Consider the following 19,009-nt stretch of genomic DNA (forward strand, 5'->3'; position numbering starts at 1 on the left):
AAAAAGTATTTTGATAGGGATTGCATTAAATGTGTAGATTGCTCTAGGTAGCATTGACATCTTCACAATATTTGTTCTTCCAATCCATGAGCATGGAACGTTTTTCCATTTCTTTGTGTCTTCCTCAATTTCTTTCATGAGTATTTTAAAGTTTTCTGAGTACAGATTCTTTGCCTCTTTGGTTAGATTTATTCCTAGTTATCTTATGGTTTTGGGTGCAATTGTAAATGGGATTGGCTCCTTCATTTCTCTTTCTTCTGTCTTGCTGTTGGTGTGTAGGAATGCCACTGATTTCTATGCATTGATTTTATATCCTGCCACTTTACTGAATTCCTATATGAGTTCTAGCTATTTTGGGGTGGAGTCTTTTGGGTTTTCCACATAAAGTGTCATATCATCTGCAAAGAGTGAGAGTTTGATTTCTTCTTTGCCAATTCAGATGCCTTTTATTTCTTTTTGTTGTCTGATTGCTGTGGCTAGGACTTCTAGTATTATGTTGAATAGCAGTGGTGATAGTGGACATCCCTGCCATGTTCCTCACCTTAGGGGAAAAGCTCTCAGTTTTTCCCCATTGAGAATGATATTTGCTGTGGGTTTTTCATAGATAGCTTTTATGATATTGAAGTATGTACCCTCTATCCCTATCTGAAGAGTTTTGATCAAGAAAGGATGCTGTACTTTGTCAAATGCTTTTTCTGCATCTATTGAGAGGATCATATGGTTCTTGTTCTTTCTTTTATTAATGTATTGTATCACATTGATTGATTTGCGGATGTTGAACCAACCTTGAAGCTCAGGGATAAATCCCACTTGGTCATGGTGAATAATCCTTTTAATGTACTGTTGGATCTTATTGGCTAGTATTTTGGTGAGAATTTTTGCATCCATGTTCATCAAGGATATTGTCTGTAATTCTCCTTTTTGATGGGGTCTTTGTCTGGTTTGGGGATCAAGGTAATGGTGGACTCATAAAACGAGTTTGGAAGTTTTCCTTCCATTTCTATTTTTTGGAACAGTTTCAGAAGGATAGGTATTAATTCTTCTTTAAATGTTTGGTAGAATTCCCCTGGGAACCCATCTGGCCCTAGGCTTTTGTTTGTTGGGAGATTTTTGATAACTGCTTCAATTTCCTTAGTGGTTATAGGTCTGTTCAGGTTTTCTATTTCTTCCTGGTTCAGTTTTGGTAGTTTATATATCTCTAGGAATGCATCCATTTCTTCCAGGTTATCTAATTTGCTGGCATGTAGTTGCTCATAATATGTTCTTATAATTGTTTGTATTTCTTTGGTGTTGCTTGTGATCTCTCCTCTTTCATTCATGATTTTATTTATTTGGGTCATTTCTCGTTTCTTCTTGATGAGTCTGGCCAGGGGTTTATCAATCTTGTTAATTCTTTCAAAGAATCAGCTCCTAGTTTCATTGATCTGTTCTACTGTTCTTTTGGTTTCTATTTCATTGATTTCTGCTCTGACCTTTATTGTTTCTCTTCTCCTGTTGGGTTTAGGCTTAATTTGCTATTCTTTCTCCAGCTCCTTTAGTTGTAGGGTTAGGTTGTGTATTTGAGACCTTTCTTGTTTCTTGAGAAAGGCTTGTATTGCTATATACTTTCCTCTTAGGACTGCCTTTGCTGCATCCCAAGGATTTTGAACAGTTGTGTTTTCATTTTCATTTGTTTCCATGAATTTTTTAAATTCTTCTTTAATTTCCTGGTTGACCCATTCAGTCTTTAGTAGGATGCTCTGTAGCCTCCATGTATTTGAGTTCTTTCCGACTTTCCTCTTGTGATTGAGTTCTAGTTTCAAAGCATTGTGGTCTGAAAATAGGCAGGGAAGGATCCCAATCTTTTGGTACCAACTGAGACCTGATTTGTGACCTAGGATGTGATCTATTCTGGAGAATGTTCCATGGGCACTAGAGAAGAATGTGTATTCTGTTGCTTTGGGATGGAATGTTCTGAATATACCTGTGAAGTCCATTTGGTCCAGTGTGTCATTTAAAGTCTTTATTTCCTTGTTGATCTTTTGCTTAGATGATCTGTCCATTTCAGTGAGGGGGGTGTTAAAGTTCCCCACTATTATTGTATTGTTGTCGATGTGTTTTTTTGCTTTTTTTATTAATTGCCTTATATAATTAGCTGCTCCCATGTTAGGGGCATAGATATTTACAATTGTTAGATCTTCTTGTTGGATAGACCCTTTAAGTAGGATATAGTGTCCTTCCTCATCTCTTATTACAGTCTTTGGTTTAAAATCTAATTTGTCTGATATAATGATTGCCACCCCAGCTTTCTTTTGGTGTCCATTAGCATGGTAAATGGTTTTCCATCCCTTCACTTTTGATCTGGGGGTGTCCTTGGGTCTAAAATGAGTCTCTTGCAGACAGCACATTGATGGGTCTTGTTTTTTTATCCAATCTCATATCCTGTGTCTTTTGATTAGGGCATTTAGCACATTTACATTCAGGGTAACTATTGAAAGATATGAATTTAGGGCCATTGTATTGCCTGTAAGGTGACTGTTACTGTATATTGTCTGTGTTCCTTTCTGGTCTATGTTACTTTTAGGTTCTCTCTTTGCTTAAAGGACCCTTTTCAATATTTCTTGTAGGGCTGGTTTCGTGTTTGCAAATTCCTTTAGTTTTGTTTGTCCTGGAAGCTTTTTATCTCTCCTTCTATTTTCACTGACAGCCTAGCTGGATATAGTATTCTTGGCTGCATATTTTTCTCATTTAGTGCTCTGAATATATCATGCCAATCCTTTCTGGCCTGTCAGGTCTCTGTGGATAGGTCTGTTGCCAATCTAATGTTTCTACCATTGTAGGTTACAGACCTCTTGTCCCAAGCTGCTTTCAGGATTTTCTCTTTGTCTCTGAGACTTGTAAGTTTTACTATTAGATGTTGGGGTGTTGACCTATTTTTATTGATTTTGAGGGGGGTTCTCTGTGCCTCCTGGATTTTGATGCCTGTTTCCTTCTCCAAATTAGGGAAGTTCTCTGCTATAATTTGCTCCAATATATCTTCTGCCCCTCTCTCTCTTTCTTCTTCTGGGATCCCAATTATTCTAATGTTGTTTTGTCTTATGGTATTGCTTATCTCTCAAATTCTGCCCTCATGATCCAGTAGTTGTGTATCTCTCTTTTTCTCAGCTTCTTTATTTTTCATCATTTGGTCTTCTATATCACTAATTCTCTCTTCTGCCTCATTTATCCTAGCAGTTAGAGCCTCCATTTTTTATTGCACCTCATTAATAGCCTTTTTGATTTTGACTTGGTTAGATTTTAGTTCTTTTATTTCTCCAGAAAGGGCTTCTCTAATATCTTCCATGGCTTTTTTCAAGCCCAACTAGTATCTTTAAAATCATCATTCTGAACTCTAGTTCTGACATCTTACTAATGTCCGTATTGATTAGGTCCCTGGCAGTCGGTACTGCCTCTTGATCTTTTTTTTGAGGTGATCTTTTCCATCTTGTCATTTTGTCCAGAGGAAAATAGATGAATGAGAGAACAAAATGCTAACAGGGTAACAATGTCCCCACAAAATATACACTAAGCAAATCAGAAAAGACCTGAAATTGGGGGGAAAGAAAGGGAAAGAAAGAAAAAAGAAAAAGAAAAGAAAAAAAAGGAAAAAGAAAAAGATAAAAGCAGACAAAAACAATACAAAAAAAGAGAATATGATCAAATATGATCAGGCTGGTGCATAGATCAGTGCCACACACTAGATTTTTGGCGTATTTTGGTCTGTTAGAAGAAAGTGCCTCCCAAAATTTTAAAGAAAGAAAAACTTATATATGTACAAAAATAAAGATAAATACAATGAAGGGATGGAATATGACTAAAGATGAAAATTATAAAAGATTTTATAAAAGGAGTTGATAAGATAAGAAGTTGGTTGAAAAAAGAAAGAAGAGGATTTTAAAAAAAAAGGGAGAGAATATGATCAGGCAGGAGACTAGAACAAAGCCATACACTAGAGATTTAGGGTATATTTTGATCTCTTAGAAGAAACTGTATCTCAAAATTTTAGAGAGCGAACAACTTATATATATATATACCAAAAATATGGGTAACTACTATGAAGGGATAGAATATGACTCTGAAAATGAAAAATAAAAAATATTTTTTAAAAAAGGATTGATAAGATGTGGGTTGAAAAATGGAAAAAGAAAAATTCAAAAAAAAGATTTAAAAATATTAACTTTGAAAGACTAAGGAATAATGTTTAAAAAGCCATGAATTCTATGTGCTGTATTCCCCTAGTGCTGGCGTTCTACCATTCTCATCGATCAGTAAACTTGGTCTTGACTGGCTGTTCTCGCTGATCTTCGGGGGGCGGGGCCTGTTGCCGTGGTTCCCAAATATCTTTGTCAGAAGCAGAATTGCCCCGCCCTTGCTGGTCTGGGCTAAGTAATCTGCTCGGGTTTGCTCTTGGGAGCTTTTGTTCCCTGCAAGCTTTCCGCACAGCTTTGGAGGACATGAGTGAAAATGGCGGCCTCCCAATCTCTGCCCCGGAGAAGCCGAGAACTCGGGGCCCCGCTCCTCAGTGTGGCCCCAGAGAAAAGCAGTCAGTCACTCCCATCTCCCCAGTCTCCGGCCACACTCCAAGCTCACCCGGCCTGTGACCCAGTGTTTCTATCTCTGGCACCTGACCCCGTGTGGAGTCTCCAAACCCAGCAGATCCCTGTGATGTTCTCCCATGCTGCTCCTCCCGGGGGAGGAAGGGGAGTCTCCCCGGTCTGCCGCTTTTTGGGTTCTTGCTGGAAGAGCAGTGGCCCGACCGTGCCACAGATCACAGTTTATGGCAACCCTGAGCTGAGAGCCCACTCCTCGGCTCTGTCTCTGCAGCTGGCTTCCCCACTCCAATACCTGGGAGCTCTGCCGCACTCAGGCACCCCGGTCTTTCTGTGACCCTGAGGGTCCTGAGACCACACTGTCCCAGCGAGGGTTCCACCCCCTGCTTAGCCACTGGAGCGATATCCCTCAACAGACCCAAATTCTAAAAGTTCCGATTTTGTGCTCCACTGCTCTATCACTTGCCAGAAGCGGCCAATGGAGGCCCCCTTCCCCGCCGCCTATCCTCCCGAATATCGCCTCGGATTCACTTCTCCGCATGTCCTGTGTTCCAGAAAGTCATCGCTCCTCTGTTCAGAGAGTTGTTGCTATTCTTTTCTTTGATCTCCCTTTGAGTTCATAGGTGTTCAGAATGGTTTGATCCCTATCCAGCTGAATTCCTGGGACCAGACGAAATCCAGGTCTCCTACTCCTCCGCCGTCTTGCTCCCCCCCCCCCAAGACTGCTCTGCTCTTTTAGTTTTTTAATTTGAGTATAGTTGATACACAATGTTACATTAGTTTCAGGTGCACAACATAGTGACTGGACAAATTTATACATTAGGCTGTGCTCACGGCAAGTGTAGCTACCAGTTGTCCCCATACAACACTATTACAATATCATTGACCGTGTTCCTTATGTGGTGTCTTTTATTTCTGTGACTTAATTCATTTCATAACTGGAAGCCTGTACCTCCCACCCCCCTTCACCCATTTTGCCCACCCCCCACCCCACCGTCTGAGAACCATCACTTTGTTCTCTGTATTTATAGGTGCAGACTGCTCTTTATATTCAGAACCAGTGGCATACACCTAAGTGATTATCACTTGTTCATGGATTGTACAAGGATTCTCTAAGAAATCAGCAGCAAATGACAAATGCTTCCCGATGGAAGCTTGAATATCTTTAAACCTTTCTCTAAGGAAAATAACATATAATTGTTGATAGATTTGAACTGGTTCCAAATCTTTGTATGATGTGCTCTAAACACTTACACCTCCTACCAAGCACTGTGTTTATTCTATGGATCGCCAGTACCCTCTGACATGTTTAGTGCTTTGGTGAAAAAAAAAACAAAAACAAATAGAAATATGAGAAAGTTGTTTTAACTTTACTAATTCATATTCTGAGATGAACAAGTATTTCAAAAGAAGTTTCAACTGACATGAATTCTGTTATATAAATATAAACCCAATGCTAACTCTTTTAAAATTGAGCAAAATCTACTTTGTTAAATACACGTTCACTTCCAGATGGGCTGGCTTATGATAAGAAAGAGTAAAAAGACAAAGAAAGTAGATAACTGTATAAAAGTGGATTCAGTGACTCTTTGAGCCACAACTAAGGAAACAGAAAAAAAAATATTATTAGCTGTTGAGAATCCATTTCTAGAGTAGAAAGGATTAGCTAAAGTTGAATTAGACACATACCAAAAAAAAAAAAAGCAGATGATTAAAAGTACAAAGAAGAATAAGACAGAGACTAGCTAGAAATTATATAGCAGTATATTATAAAAGAAGTGACTATTGAGCTGATTCCAGTACGGGGGGTACACTTAACTGTGAATGGGATGCAGGCAGGCATATCCACCTACACAGTTAATTAACAACATTTCAAAGAACTCTGGAAATTCCTTTTTTGTTTAATTCAAGTATTTGAAGAAAATGGGAACAAGTTTGGAATTCATACTAGACAGATGAAAGAACTTTTAAACATTTAATATTTGCTTAAGTCGATATTAGGGGAAAGCTGGTATTCTGGAATAATTTTCTTCTAAGTCATAACTCCGTGAGTGTGAGCAGAGAGAGCTAACATGCGGTTCTCCATGCATTGACTCATGTTCTCCTTGCTCACCCTTGAAGCCACCATCCTGTGCTTTCAGTACCTTGACTCACACACTTCATGAAAAAAATACATCAAATTTTCTCTTCTCGGTCCCCTCCATTCCTTGTAATCCAATTTTTCACTCCCCAAACTCTCCTGGTATTGCATTTTATTAAAAGCTCCCCTGCCCAACCAGTCATCGAATTTAATGGTCCTTTTTTTACCAGGCTTTGAGTCTATGACCTCATCACTTTCCCTGATTCTCTATTCTGTTGGCCTTGACATGCTCTCTCTCTCCAGGTTGTCCTCATGCCTCCCAAGCCCTTCTGCTTTGGTTTCATGTTTTTCTTCTCCCTCCTTGCTTTCTTCTTCTTTGTTCCCCAAAATGGTCCTTTGGTAATCACTTACACTTGCATAAATACAAATACCATTGTTTATATCTTTTAAATTCTAAAGAAAATGACAAAGATACCAGTTGCCAATTTTCTTAACCATGGTGTGCTTAAATCATCACGTAATATTCTAACTCCAAGAAGTGAAAGAGAAATGACATTTGAGTTATTGAAATTATTTTAAAGATCCCTCTGTTGATCTACAGTTTAGCATTAACCCATGTATTTCAAAACTACAGGCTTTGATGTGGTAACAAAAAGCTTCAACAAACTAAGTGATCTTCTGTATTTATTTATTTTTCTTTATAAAGAATATTGTTATAGTTTTCTGTGCTGCATCTTGTCTGATGTGCCTCATCTAGGAAATTGAGTTATTGTGTGTTAAGGGTTTTTTTGAAATGTTTGAAGTCTAGCTACTAAAGGGGATTGAAATCAGACACAAACTTGCAATACAATTTTATACCAAATCTAAGTTAGAAGTTTGAACTTTAAGTATAATTTGGTACTACTGACGTTCTCATTCAAATTTTAATACAGCCATTGCAAAAAACAGTACAGTTTATAAATATTTATAGTGCCAACAAATTAAGTGAGAACTACAGAGAAGGATTTTATGAGTGTAACAAATATGTATCATGAGTTCATAAATTCACTTTTGTTTTATTTGTGTAATATAAATTTTAGTCCAAGTCATATTGAAAGGAATTTAAAGTCCAGGAATAGAAAAGGCCACTGGGTGAGAATGCTTAAAGAGTAGAAATTGCTATGACTTTTGAGATCATGCCAGTTCATCCTGAACCTAATGAATTCTATTAAAACCAGAAATAATAGTTTTTCGGTTGTGATCAGGACTAACTGTAGGAGATTAAATCTGATGGTCAGAAAAGGGAGCAGTCAGCGTGCAGTTTGCCTGCAGGTAAATTGCCTTGTGTTAAACTGAATTCACTAGCTAAAGCAATTATTTTTCTATAATATTCTCCCTTGGGAGGGCACTGCAAATGATACATGTAGCAAACCAAGACCGGAAAAAAAAAAAAAAAGGAGAGAGAGAGAAAAGATGTAAAATATTTTATTATCAATAAAGTGCTGTAACTGTGAAGGTAACTGAATGATACGAGTAACAAACCAACAACCCAAAAAGAAAAAAAAAAAGATGTAAAATGTTTTAATAGTGATATAATCAGAGGCATACTTACAATAGTAATAGTTTGGTTACCGACCAGGGTCCTTGGGCTCTTCAAGCAAAAGAAACTGACTAGAGACCATGCAAGAGTTCCAGGCAAGGCTTTTTTTTTTTTTTTTTAAGATTTTATTTATTTATTTGACAGAGAGAGACACAGCGAGAGAGGGAACACAAGCAGGGGTAGTGGGAGAGGGAGAAGCAGGCTTCCCACAGAGCAGGGAGCCCGATGCGCAGCTCAATCCCAGGACCCTGGGATCATGACCTGAGCCAAAGGCAGATGCTTAACGACTGAGCCACCCAGGTGTCCCTGGGCAAGGCTTTTTCTTGGGTCTTATGCCCCAGCACAAGGGATACAGCAGAAAGGAAAGGGTCCTTCAGACTGGCTTTCAGAACAAGGACCCACAAACTTTTTTTTTTTTAATTATAGAATTTTAGAGCTGATTCTAATCATTTTTTTCATTTTTTATTGTTATGTTAATCACCATATATTACATCATTAGTTTTTGATGTAGTGTTCCATGATTCATTGTTTGTGCACAACACCCAGTGCCCCATGCAGAATGCACCCTCCTCAATACCCATCACCAGGCTAACCCATCCTCCCACCCCCCTCCCCTCTAGAACCCTCAGTTTGTTGTTCAGAGTCCATCGTCTCAGACAGGAAAGGACTGACGTTCAAGCATGTAGAGATGGGAATTTCTTGGCGCCTGAGCACTTGCAGGTCATGCTTCTTCACGTGTCATGTGTCTAATTAGCATGTTAAATCTCCACCCCTGGGCTTGATTTTTAGCATTATAAGAGGGAGGGGAAAGTAGTGAAAGGTCAATGCTGGGGTCCACCTTGGCACAGACTGGTGTGGTTCAGTCTTCACTAGTCTTCACAGTGGAGTCCCTCTTTTGGTGAGCATCCTGCTTCCTCATTCCTGCAAGATATGCTCCTCAAGAGGTACAGAATGATGGATTTTGCAGTCAGGGTTGAGGGCACCTGAATTCAATCCCTGCTCTGTCTCAATTTGAGTTCCTTGAGTTGAGGAAAACCTAAAACTGCAGAGTAACTTTGCCTACTCACATGAACTGGACATATTTCTTGCCTCATGATTCATGTTCAAATGCAGCAGAGAATAACAGGGAGTCCTTGCTCAGGGAGGTCTCACACTGGTTGTTTTAAGCCCCCACCACATATAAGTTCAAGGGCTTTCCATTTCACACCAGCTGCCCCTGTGTTTTCAGAGTTCCAAAATCAATTTCTGGACGTTAGAATTGCCCTATGCCATTGAGGTAGGGACTGTCCTCTTCCCACTGAGGTAGGGATGAGCATCGTTTGTGTTGTGCAATTATTGGGCAGTCCCTGGGCTTCTGAGCAAAGACCATCATGTCCCCTGGACACTAGGGGCTCCGGAGTTTGTTCATGCTGATGGCTGGGAAATCAACAAAAGCTGACCCCCTCCTCTTCCTGTGGCTTCCCTGCAGGTGCAGTGTCCTGGTCCTCTCCATCATCATACTTCTTCCTTCTGGCTCCACCATGCAGCTGCAATTTTTAGGTTATTTGGGAATCAAGAGCCTGGCTCTTTATCTATTCTTTTCAATCTATTGTTATGGCAAAAACAGTATGATCTTACTTGTTCAAGGCTGACATTCCCCCAAAATACTAAAAGGCATCTTTTGAGGATTAAGCAGCTGGGCTGTTTTCTCTGCTAAGAGCTCAGAAAGCTTATTTTGATGTGTAAATGTCAAAGATTGGCTTCTTTGTTCTTTCGCTGGGGCTGTCAGTGGTATTTTCTGGAAACAATTGAGGAAGAAGGACCCAGGTCCCTTTAGGGTATGAGGAATTGTAAGGGTTTGGGAGGGAGAACAGAGTAGGTAAAGGGATGGTACAACTTCATAGCTGAAAGTACAGACTGCATCGGATCAAGTTTGGGGTCTCTTATTAAATAAACAATTTATTTAATTTATTCATTGAATTGGGCAATCTATTTTACCTCTCTGTGACTCACTTTCCTTACCTGTGTTAGTTTCATTGGAGGGCTCTCTAACAAGATACTACAAGCCTGAGGTCGTAAACAACAGAAACTTAATCGCACAATTCTGGAGGCCAGAAGTCTGAAATCAGTTTCACTGGTCTGAAATCAAGGTGTTGACAGGGCCATGCTCCCTCTGGAGCTCTAGACGAGGATCCTTCCTCGTTTCATCCACCTTTCCTGGGCTTGTGGCCACATCACTCCACTCTCTGCCTGCGTGGTCGCATTGCCTTCTCTTCTTCCTTGTGTCTGATATCCCTCAGAGTCCCTCTCATAAGTATACACGTTACTGCATCTAGGGCCCTCTCAGATAATCCAAAGAAGGTAAAATTCACAGGTTCCAGGGAGTAGGACGTGAATGTCTTTTGGGAGGACTATTATTCAGCCCACTATAAATTGGGTTTGTAAAGTACCTACATGAATATTAAAGAGATATAAATATGATAAATGCTTAGAACAATGCCTAACATGCAAAAAAGCACTCATTAAATGTTAGCCCATGACGGTAATGCTGATGAAGATGAACAAGAAAATTCAGACAAAAAGTTTCAAACTGAACAAAATAATTTTTAAAACTAACATATGTATTGGGTCTTGTCTCTGTATTTTTGATGTGCGCTAACCTTAAAATGTTACTTTTCAAAGGACTGTATCTCTATATTAAACGATTATAATCCAATAGTTTGGGCATATGGTATACACAGCCATTTGTGGTTCTGTCTTCTGTTATTTTTCACTTAAAATTTAAATCATTTCAACAATTTTGTTCATCCTGAATTCTTCCTTTTAACTTTTTTTCTTTTTTTCTTTAAATTCCATTAGCTGACATATAGTACATCATTGGTTTCAGATGTAGTGTTCAATAATTCATCAGTTGCATATAACAGCCAGTATTCACGTGCCCTCCTTCATGCCCATCACCCAGTTATCCTGATTTCTTCCTAAGGTTGGAAATCAAAGTTGTGATATGATAAGATTGTCTCCTTTTGCTCTCTTGTCTCCTGCCCACCTAGGATACAGATCTGATGACATTCAACATTTCTGTACACCGGTCATGGTGGCGGGAACATGGGCCTGGTTGTGTCCGAAGAGTGCTGCCTCCGTCAGCCCATGGCATGATGGACGACTACACTTACGTCTCCGTCACAGGCTGCATTGTTGACTTCCAGTATCTAGAGGTCATCCACAGTGCTGTCCAGATACTCCTCTCTGTAAGTAGCACATTTGTATTGTTGTCTGATCTAGACTCTCCTTTATTGCCATTTTGTAAGTAAACCTCTGTCCGCACCCATCTGGTAGATAAAGCCTTAAGTAAGCACATGGAGAACAACCTTTAAACAATGGAAATAGCAGCAAGTATGCTAACATCAGCTATACTTAATGAGGCTACATCTTTTCCTCTTGGTATCCAGACACTTTGTTTTAGAACTAGTTAGTTGCTATAGTTCTAACAATACACACCATTCAATGAAATAGCATCACTGTCCCCCAAAAGTAGCCTTGTACATTCTCTACTTACACTTCTGCTACTACTTCTACTTCGAAAGCATTCTTTAACTAATGTGGATTAGTTCCAGAGAAAGAAGGATGCAAACACACTCAATGGCTTGCTCAATCTAATAAGCCTCGTATTTCAGATAATAAATCCTTAAGAAAACAAATCCCTCCAAAGAGTTTTCCACATTGTAGTGCCTAAAATTTGGTGTCAAGATATAATTCCATATAAAGGAGCAGAGAGAAGGAGTGGCTTGAATGGACCACACAAGGTTTATCTGCTGGGAATCTGTTAATTTTTTCTACCAGATTGTCCCACCTACAACTTGATTACATTGTGGAGTGGCATTAACTTAAGATATATACCATTATCAAGAATGGTGTTCCTTTGAGATCCAGCAAGGACTTGGCATGTTGAGTCAATATATAATAAAGCCATTTTCAATCACAGTTTTTATATAAACCAACCATCCATCTCAGTCCTTCTGTCCAACTGGTTAGAGATAGAGTCAGAAAAAAAGACATAGGCTCAATAGTGAATAAATAAACAACAGAAATGTAAGAGGCGCATGTCAGTGGAGAATGTACCTTGGAATTATTTCTAGAAAGAAGGTTGAAAAATCCTTACTATCACTTACTGTATCTGTTATCTACTGCTGCATAACAGACCACTCAAAAATGGAATTACTTTGAGCAATATAAATGTATTGCTTAGAGTTCTGCGGGTCAGGAGTTTGGGCAGGGTTCAGCTGAGTAGTTCCTGTGTTCCACATGATCTCGTGCAGGTTCACTCATATGAACCTTTCATCCAGGAGCTCTGCTGGAGCTAGAATATCCAAGAAGGCCTCACTCATATGTCTGGTGCTGGCTGTTGGACCACAGTCTCCTCCAGTCTCCTCCTCCATCTTGTCCTTTTGCAGAAACTGGACAGGCTTTCTGATAGCAAGGCAGCTAGGTTCCAAGAGAAGCCCAACATGTAAGCATTTATCTGGCATCTACTTGGGTAATGCTGACTATAGCAAGTCGTATGACCAAGCCTAAGCCGAATGTAGAGGTGTGGCTATAAAAAAGTGACAATACCAGGAGCCGTGGCTCACTTGGGGCCACCAATGTAGTGGTCTTACCTCACTTGTATAATGTATGAATTATTGTTCTTTAACCTGCATGTGCAAGTTCTAAAAAAGTGTTTTAGAGCACATTTAAAAATAGAATTTTATAGAAAGATGGAAGATTAGAATAAAAAAATCAAAGCTTGTTTAGGGTTCTAGTTCAATGAAAGGCAGACTGCACAGGGTAAAAAATAGAAAGGGGCTGGGCTTCAATACTTACGAATTTTCTTTCTGGGATGTAACAGGGAATCTGATTATTCTTGGTTTCTATACATGGCCAATTGTCAATAGATGCTTATCAGTCTTTTCCTATTTTCTGGTTATTCTTTAATCTCCTAGTGGTTACATATGAAACTGTGGCAAATATATATGTTTAAATCATTGTTTTAAAAAAATAGAGGCAAATATGCTCTTAAAATTTTTCAGTCTATTTTAAGGTACACTAGTACTCTATTATTATATACTAGATTATAAAGGTTCTTATTCTTTTTTTTTAATTTTTAAAGCATTTTTCTAGAATCTTTCATATCTGGACAGGTCTCCCTCCTTTTAAAAAATTATTCATAGTAAATTGCTAAACCATTTTGTGGAATGATAGCATAATGTTCAAATTTTTTATAATGCAGCAGAAGAGTATGGAATCAAAAAGTCATTTCTCCATATCAAATGAATGGCAAGGTTACAGTATTTATTTGATTATTCAGGGGCTGAATTGGCACATAAAAACATACACTAAGGAGAAATACTAAATAAAATATATGTTGCCACCTAAAAGTACTTGTCAGTTATAAATTAATTCCTTGACATATTTGTTTAGTGAACATTCAAAACTGTCCACATGCATTTATAGTCCTGACTATACTATTCAGCCTTCCAGCAATAAAAGGATTAGTTGCTCATCTCTGACTTTTCTTGGGTAATACACCTGTGAGACAAGATTTCCAATATTTTATCTTTTTATATTAAAATAGAATATACCCTGAAATTGTTTCACACGTGTGAAATTATTTATTATTTTGTGGTTATATGGGCTTTCTATATTTTCCACTTATTTCATACAAATGTGTTTATAATTATTAGAATTACAATTTTTAATGTGATGACATGGGAGCGCTTGCTATAGTAGTTGCCAGCATGTGCTGAGATGTCCGTCTTATTCCTGAAAATGGGGGTGAAGGTTGCAATAGTTAACAGCCTGTGTTATATGGGCAACAACTTGGCAAAGGGATAAAGGGCTTTGAAATGGGGCAATGCCCTGGAGGCCTGCTGCCCTGGAGGGGGGGCAGAGGGGGGACCCCTGTCATCACTAGAGGCACAGAGAGATCAAGAAGGACAGGGAGAGGCCGAGGGAGGTGGGCAGGATTATGGAGGGAGGTCCTGGGGTTCAAAGGCAGCAGCTCTCTGGCAAAGTGAGAGAGAAGTATTTGAATGATTTACCCATGGATACAGCTGTGCTCGGCTGATGAATCCTGCCTGTATTGTCCCACCTGAGAGTAGAGCTTGGAACTGGAAAGCATGAAATCCCAGTCATAAATATCTACAGGGACTATGTACAAGCTTGACAGAAAAACAACAACAACAACAAAAATAGCAGAATTCGGCAAGAAGGCAATGGCCTGGGATCCCCTGTGGGACCACGTGCCCGGCTCACCTGGCCCAGCACCTGCGCTCCGGCTTCCGCCCTGGGTCAGCGCTATTGTCTCTGCACAGCAGCTTCCTGTCTTGGGCTTCCCTCACCAGCACGCAGGGTGAGCGGAGGAGAGAGAGAGGGCAAGGCAGAGAGGGGCTTCCTGTGGCCCTGATCTCACTGAAGCCTATAGCAGGGCTCCTGCAAATTGTCAGAACACCAACTTAAACTCCAGGGTAGAATCCAGAGAAAAACTGTGGACAGTATGAGGAGAGGAACAAAATCAAATCCATGGAGGAGATGACAAGACAAGGGTGGTAGCCAGGATCAAGCTGTGGGGTGATGTAAGTCCCTCCTCTCTGTGAGCACTGTCCTTGCCCTTGGTTCATATGTTCATCATTTCTACCGGAAGGGTGGCCAGTAACTTCCTAGAGAGTTGATAGTCTTTCTGGCCCCGGTTCTGCTTCACCCACCATCACACGTGTACTTGCTCCCCCGGGGATGATTACAAAGTGCCAGTCTGATCACTCACTTTCCTTCCGATCACCAGCCAAAGAGTCCCGTTACCTTCAGGATGATATCTGATTTCGTATCTTGTCACATGAGGACCTCAGGACCTGCCCCCTGTCTGATTCCCACCCTCATCTCCCAACACGACCCAGAAGGAGCCCACTTGCCATCTTCACAGAACATGACAGGTTTTGCAAGCACGGCAGGTCTTCCAACCTGCAACACTGCTTGGAATGGCTCTCCACCTCACCCTCCTCCCTCTCGCCCCACCCTCAGCTCGTCAGCCACCTGGCCACAGTCCACTAGTAGATACCTTTCCCGCAAAGGTTTCAGGACATGTTAAGCTAATTTTTAAATAGATAATGCATTCACTTTGTCCAAAAACATAAAAATACGTACAGTGAAAATACTCCCTTGTGCACCCCTTTGCCTGGTTTCCCCATTTCTGCACCCCAATGGGCAACCACTTTGTTTTGTTTTTAATGCTATGCACATGATTCTGAAGAGTCTATATGAAATTCAAGAAACTGTTTATCTTCTTTGTCCCCCATAAAAGACAGCATATGACATGCACTTTTCTGAGTCTTTCCTTTTTTCTACTTATTATATATTTTGGAGCTTTTTCCATTATCAGCACATCAGTGGTTCATTGTTTATTTAATGCCCCCCTATTGACGGACATTTGAACTATTAACCTCATTCAAATATAATGATGTTGGATGTCCAGAACATGGATATAATATAGCTAACATATTATATAATACATAGTATACTATAATATCAATTATGTATCATAGTTATATGTTATATAACTATCATGCACAGTCTTAACACTAAATAACTGTGTGCACGTGTCACTGAGAACATTTCCTAGACCTGCCCCACTCACTCACCCCCAAGCTGTACTAGGCAGCCAGCCGTGAGAGCAGTTTCATAATCACTGAGTCTCTGGTCTGTCTCTCTACCAGAATGAAAGCCCCTTGCAGGCTAGAGTTGTGCCCTTTTCTTACTTGTTCATTTCTGTAAGTCACAGTGACTAGCTGAGTGATGGCACGTGAATATTTGGTGAAGGAATAAATGGCCAACAAACAAGAGATTCCAAAGTCTGAAGTGGGTAAACACAAAAGGAAGAATCCACTGACCAAAAATGGCAAGAGCGAATGCACTGACAAAAAACAGGAGCCAGAGTGAACTTCATACGGGAAATGAAGGGAACATACGCAGAATGTTCTGCACAGTGCATGACACAGAGGCACTCAGTAAGTGTTATTTTTGTATTCCTAAATACAATTGCTCCGTGCCTGTCCCTCTCCTGTCCGGGTTGGTCCTTCTTCAAAGGCCAGGGTCTCCATCCTGGTGGGCTGTGTCTGTTGAACGCTTAGGTGCTTAATTCCACACCTGACATCCATTTCCTGCATGAACAATCTCATTTCTATGATCTTCATAGGACACTCAATCATGAATTTTTATTCTGAGGACTGAACGTTTATTTAGTATGTATTTATTTTCCTCATTCTGGTTTCCTAGAGTTCTTTCCTACCCACGCCTCTTGAGAGCATTTGGCTGACTGACTAAGTTTCATACTTTCATGAAAAATTTCAGAATTATCCTTGTGAAACAATGATTGAAGTAGCAAGTAAAAGGCCAGGAGCAAGTTCCTGAACACTGTGGCTTTGACTCCTTATTTACCCCATATCCCTAATGCCTATGGCTGTACCTAAATCAGAGTGGCTCCTCATTCAGAGTTGTTGAGTAAACTATATAAATTTTCTGGATTTTAGTTTTATAAAACACAAAGTGCATAATTTTTAAACATTGAATATAATTTACTGAGGTTATGTCCTAATTTTGTTTCATACCATTTGGTAAAGAAAACCTATCCAAACAACATGCTTCCAAGTTATTTCTGATGCAGATGTTATTTGTTTGGATTGGGGTGAGTACCCAGATGCAGGGAAAAGGAAAGCCAGTCTGCTCCAAGACCATAACTCTGCCTGTGAATTTGTTCTTCCATATCTACATGTTATTTGAGAGGGCCTTCACTAGCTTAGTTACTTTACTCCCATTACGGAGAACATCAAGACAGTTTCTCTTGAAAATGTAAAATTATGTTCAGTTAAATTTGAAGCACTATACTGTATATATTTTCAAATCAGATTTCCATTCTGGAAATTTAACACCACAGATTTAAAGGAGAAACATATATGAAATCAAATACTACCACCTAAAATACAGCATTTCCTTTTTCCACTAGAGAATATAGATAAAATGTTTCTGATTGATAGAATCTCTCTAACTAGTTAATCTCATTCTACAGTGTTATATTTTACTCATTTAATTACCAAACATCTGAACATGAAATCTTCCAAAACTAAAATGAAACAAGTAACTAAAAGTCATATTTGTACACATATAACAAGCAAAAGATCATTATCAGTAACATATGATGAAGTCATTTAAATGAATAATAAAAACAACGAAAATTTAATCAGTAAGTCAATGAAGAATATGAACAAATGTAATCACATAAGAGAAATCCAAATTGTAAACAAAGGTGTAAAATATGATCATTTTCAATAGTATCTTGATCTGTGCAAATTAAATTTACACTGGTTTAACAACTTTAAAAACAATAACACATAACATTGAAGTAAATTTCTACTAACTTACTGGTAAAGGCATTCTTTATTGCAAGGCCCATTAAAATGTCTGTACCTTTTGGCCCCCTAAGCTCACTCAGTGGAATTTCTCCTAAGAAAATAATTCAACAGAAACAAAGAGCTGCCTGCATGATGTTCTTTTCACTGTTACTTATGATAGCAAACCTAGGTATGTCTAAATATATCCTGTTCAAGACAGTATAACAATTTACAGTACATCAACATGATCAGGAGATAGCAATAACTATAATAATTTTATATAAAATTTTATATCAAAACATGGAAAGGAATTTCTGATTTAAATAAGCAGTCAAGGAAAAGAGGTAAGATGCAAAAACAAATGTGGAGTCATGTGTTTTCTCCCAAAATGTTTTTAGACATTTTGTCACGTTTTTAACATACTGTTTAATCGTCACGTGATTTATATAGAAGACTGAAAGAAATGTTATGGTTGTTTTTCTTAGATCATTAAACATTCTTAAATCTCATAATATTTACATGATCATTTGGAGGCACTCTTAAATCTAAAGTTATTATAAGTTATTCCGTTTTAGTGGACTGCTCAGTTCTGAGGTCAGTAATAATGAATATGCAACTTAAGGCTCTTTTTCAATTTTTGATATTAGTTATTTGCTGGAAAATAGATTCATATACTCACGTTAACTATTAAACAACAGATAGATAGCTACATAGTTACATAGAGATAGGGATATATAGATTTTTTAAGGAGCTTATTTTTTTTAAACTAGTAGACAAATTCTAATCTCTAAACCTGGAAGAGATCTTTAAAATTCACCTTACCTATCTCTCCTTGGAGATAATTTTACACACATATTGTCTTTTTTTTTTTTTAAGATTTTATATATTTATTTGACAGAGAGAGAGAACAAGCAGGGAGAATGGCAGGCAGAGGGAGAGGAAGAAGCAGGCTTCCCTCTGAGCAGGGAGCCGGATGCAGGGCTGGATCCCAGGACCCTGGGATCTTGACCTGGGCTGAAGGCAGCTGCTTAGCCAACTGAGACACCCAGTTGAATCCTCACTGTCAACATATTCTCCTTCATATCTGATAGGTGACGAGTCTCATTCTTTAACGTCTTTGGAGGCTGTCCCCATGGTCGGAGCTGGGGCCCAGAACACTCTGAGAATGGCTTTTCCATCATCCCCATTCTGTTTGCATTTCCATCTATCCAGTCACATAAGCGTTCTTCACTGTTTTCTCCCCTTAATACCAGATACATTTAGCTTAAAGATAAATTAAAACTAAATAGGATGAAAAGTAACATGAGACCACAAGGTATCCTGCAGAATCTTAATCCTCAAAAGGCTGTATGGGTATCTGTTCCATCTGCTTAGAGTAAATGGCCCA

At 39.1% G+C, this 19,009-nt stretch overlaps 1 protein-coding gene across 1 annotated transcript in view; it reads left to right on the forward strand.

Moving 5' to 3' along the window:
- Positions 1 to 19,009, forward strand: part of NKAIN3 (sodium/potassium transporting ATPase interacting 3) — a 293,698-nt gene that overhangs the window by 149,747 nt on the left and 124,942 nt on the right. The window contains exon 5 of the mRNA XM_021688357.1: positions 11,257 to 11,454. Within this exon, the coding sequence (XP_021544032.1) occupies positions 11,257 to 11,454 (198 nt within the window). The remainder of the gene's footprint in view (positions 1 to 11,256; positions 11,455 to 19,009) is intronic.

Source organism: Neomonachus schauinslandi, chromosome 4 (genome assembly GCF_002201575.2).
Source record: "Neomonachus schauinslandi chromosome 4, ASM220157v2, whole genome shotgun sequence".
NCBI lineage: Eukaryota > Metazoa > Chordata > Mammalia > Carnivora > Phocidae > Neomonachus > Neomonachus schauinslandi.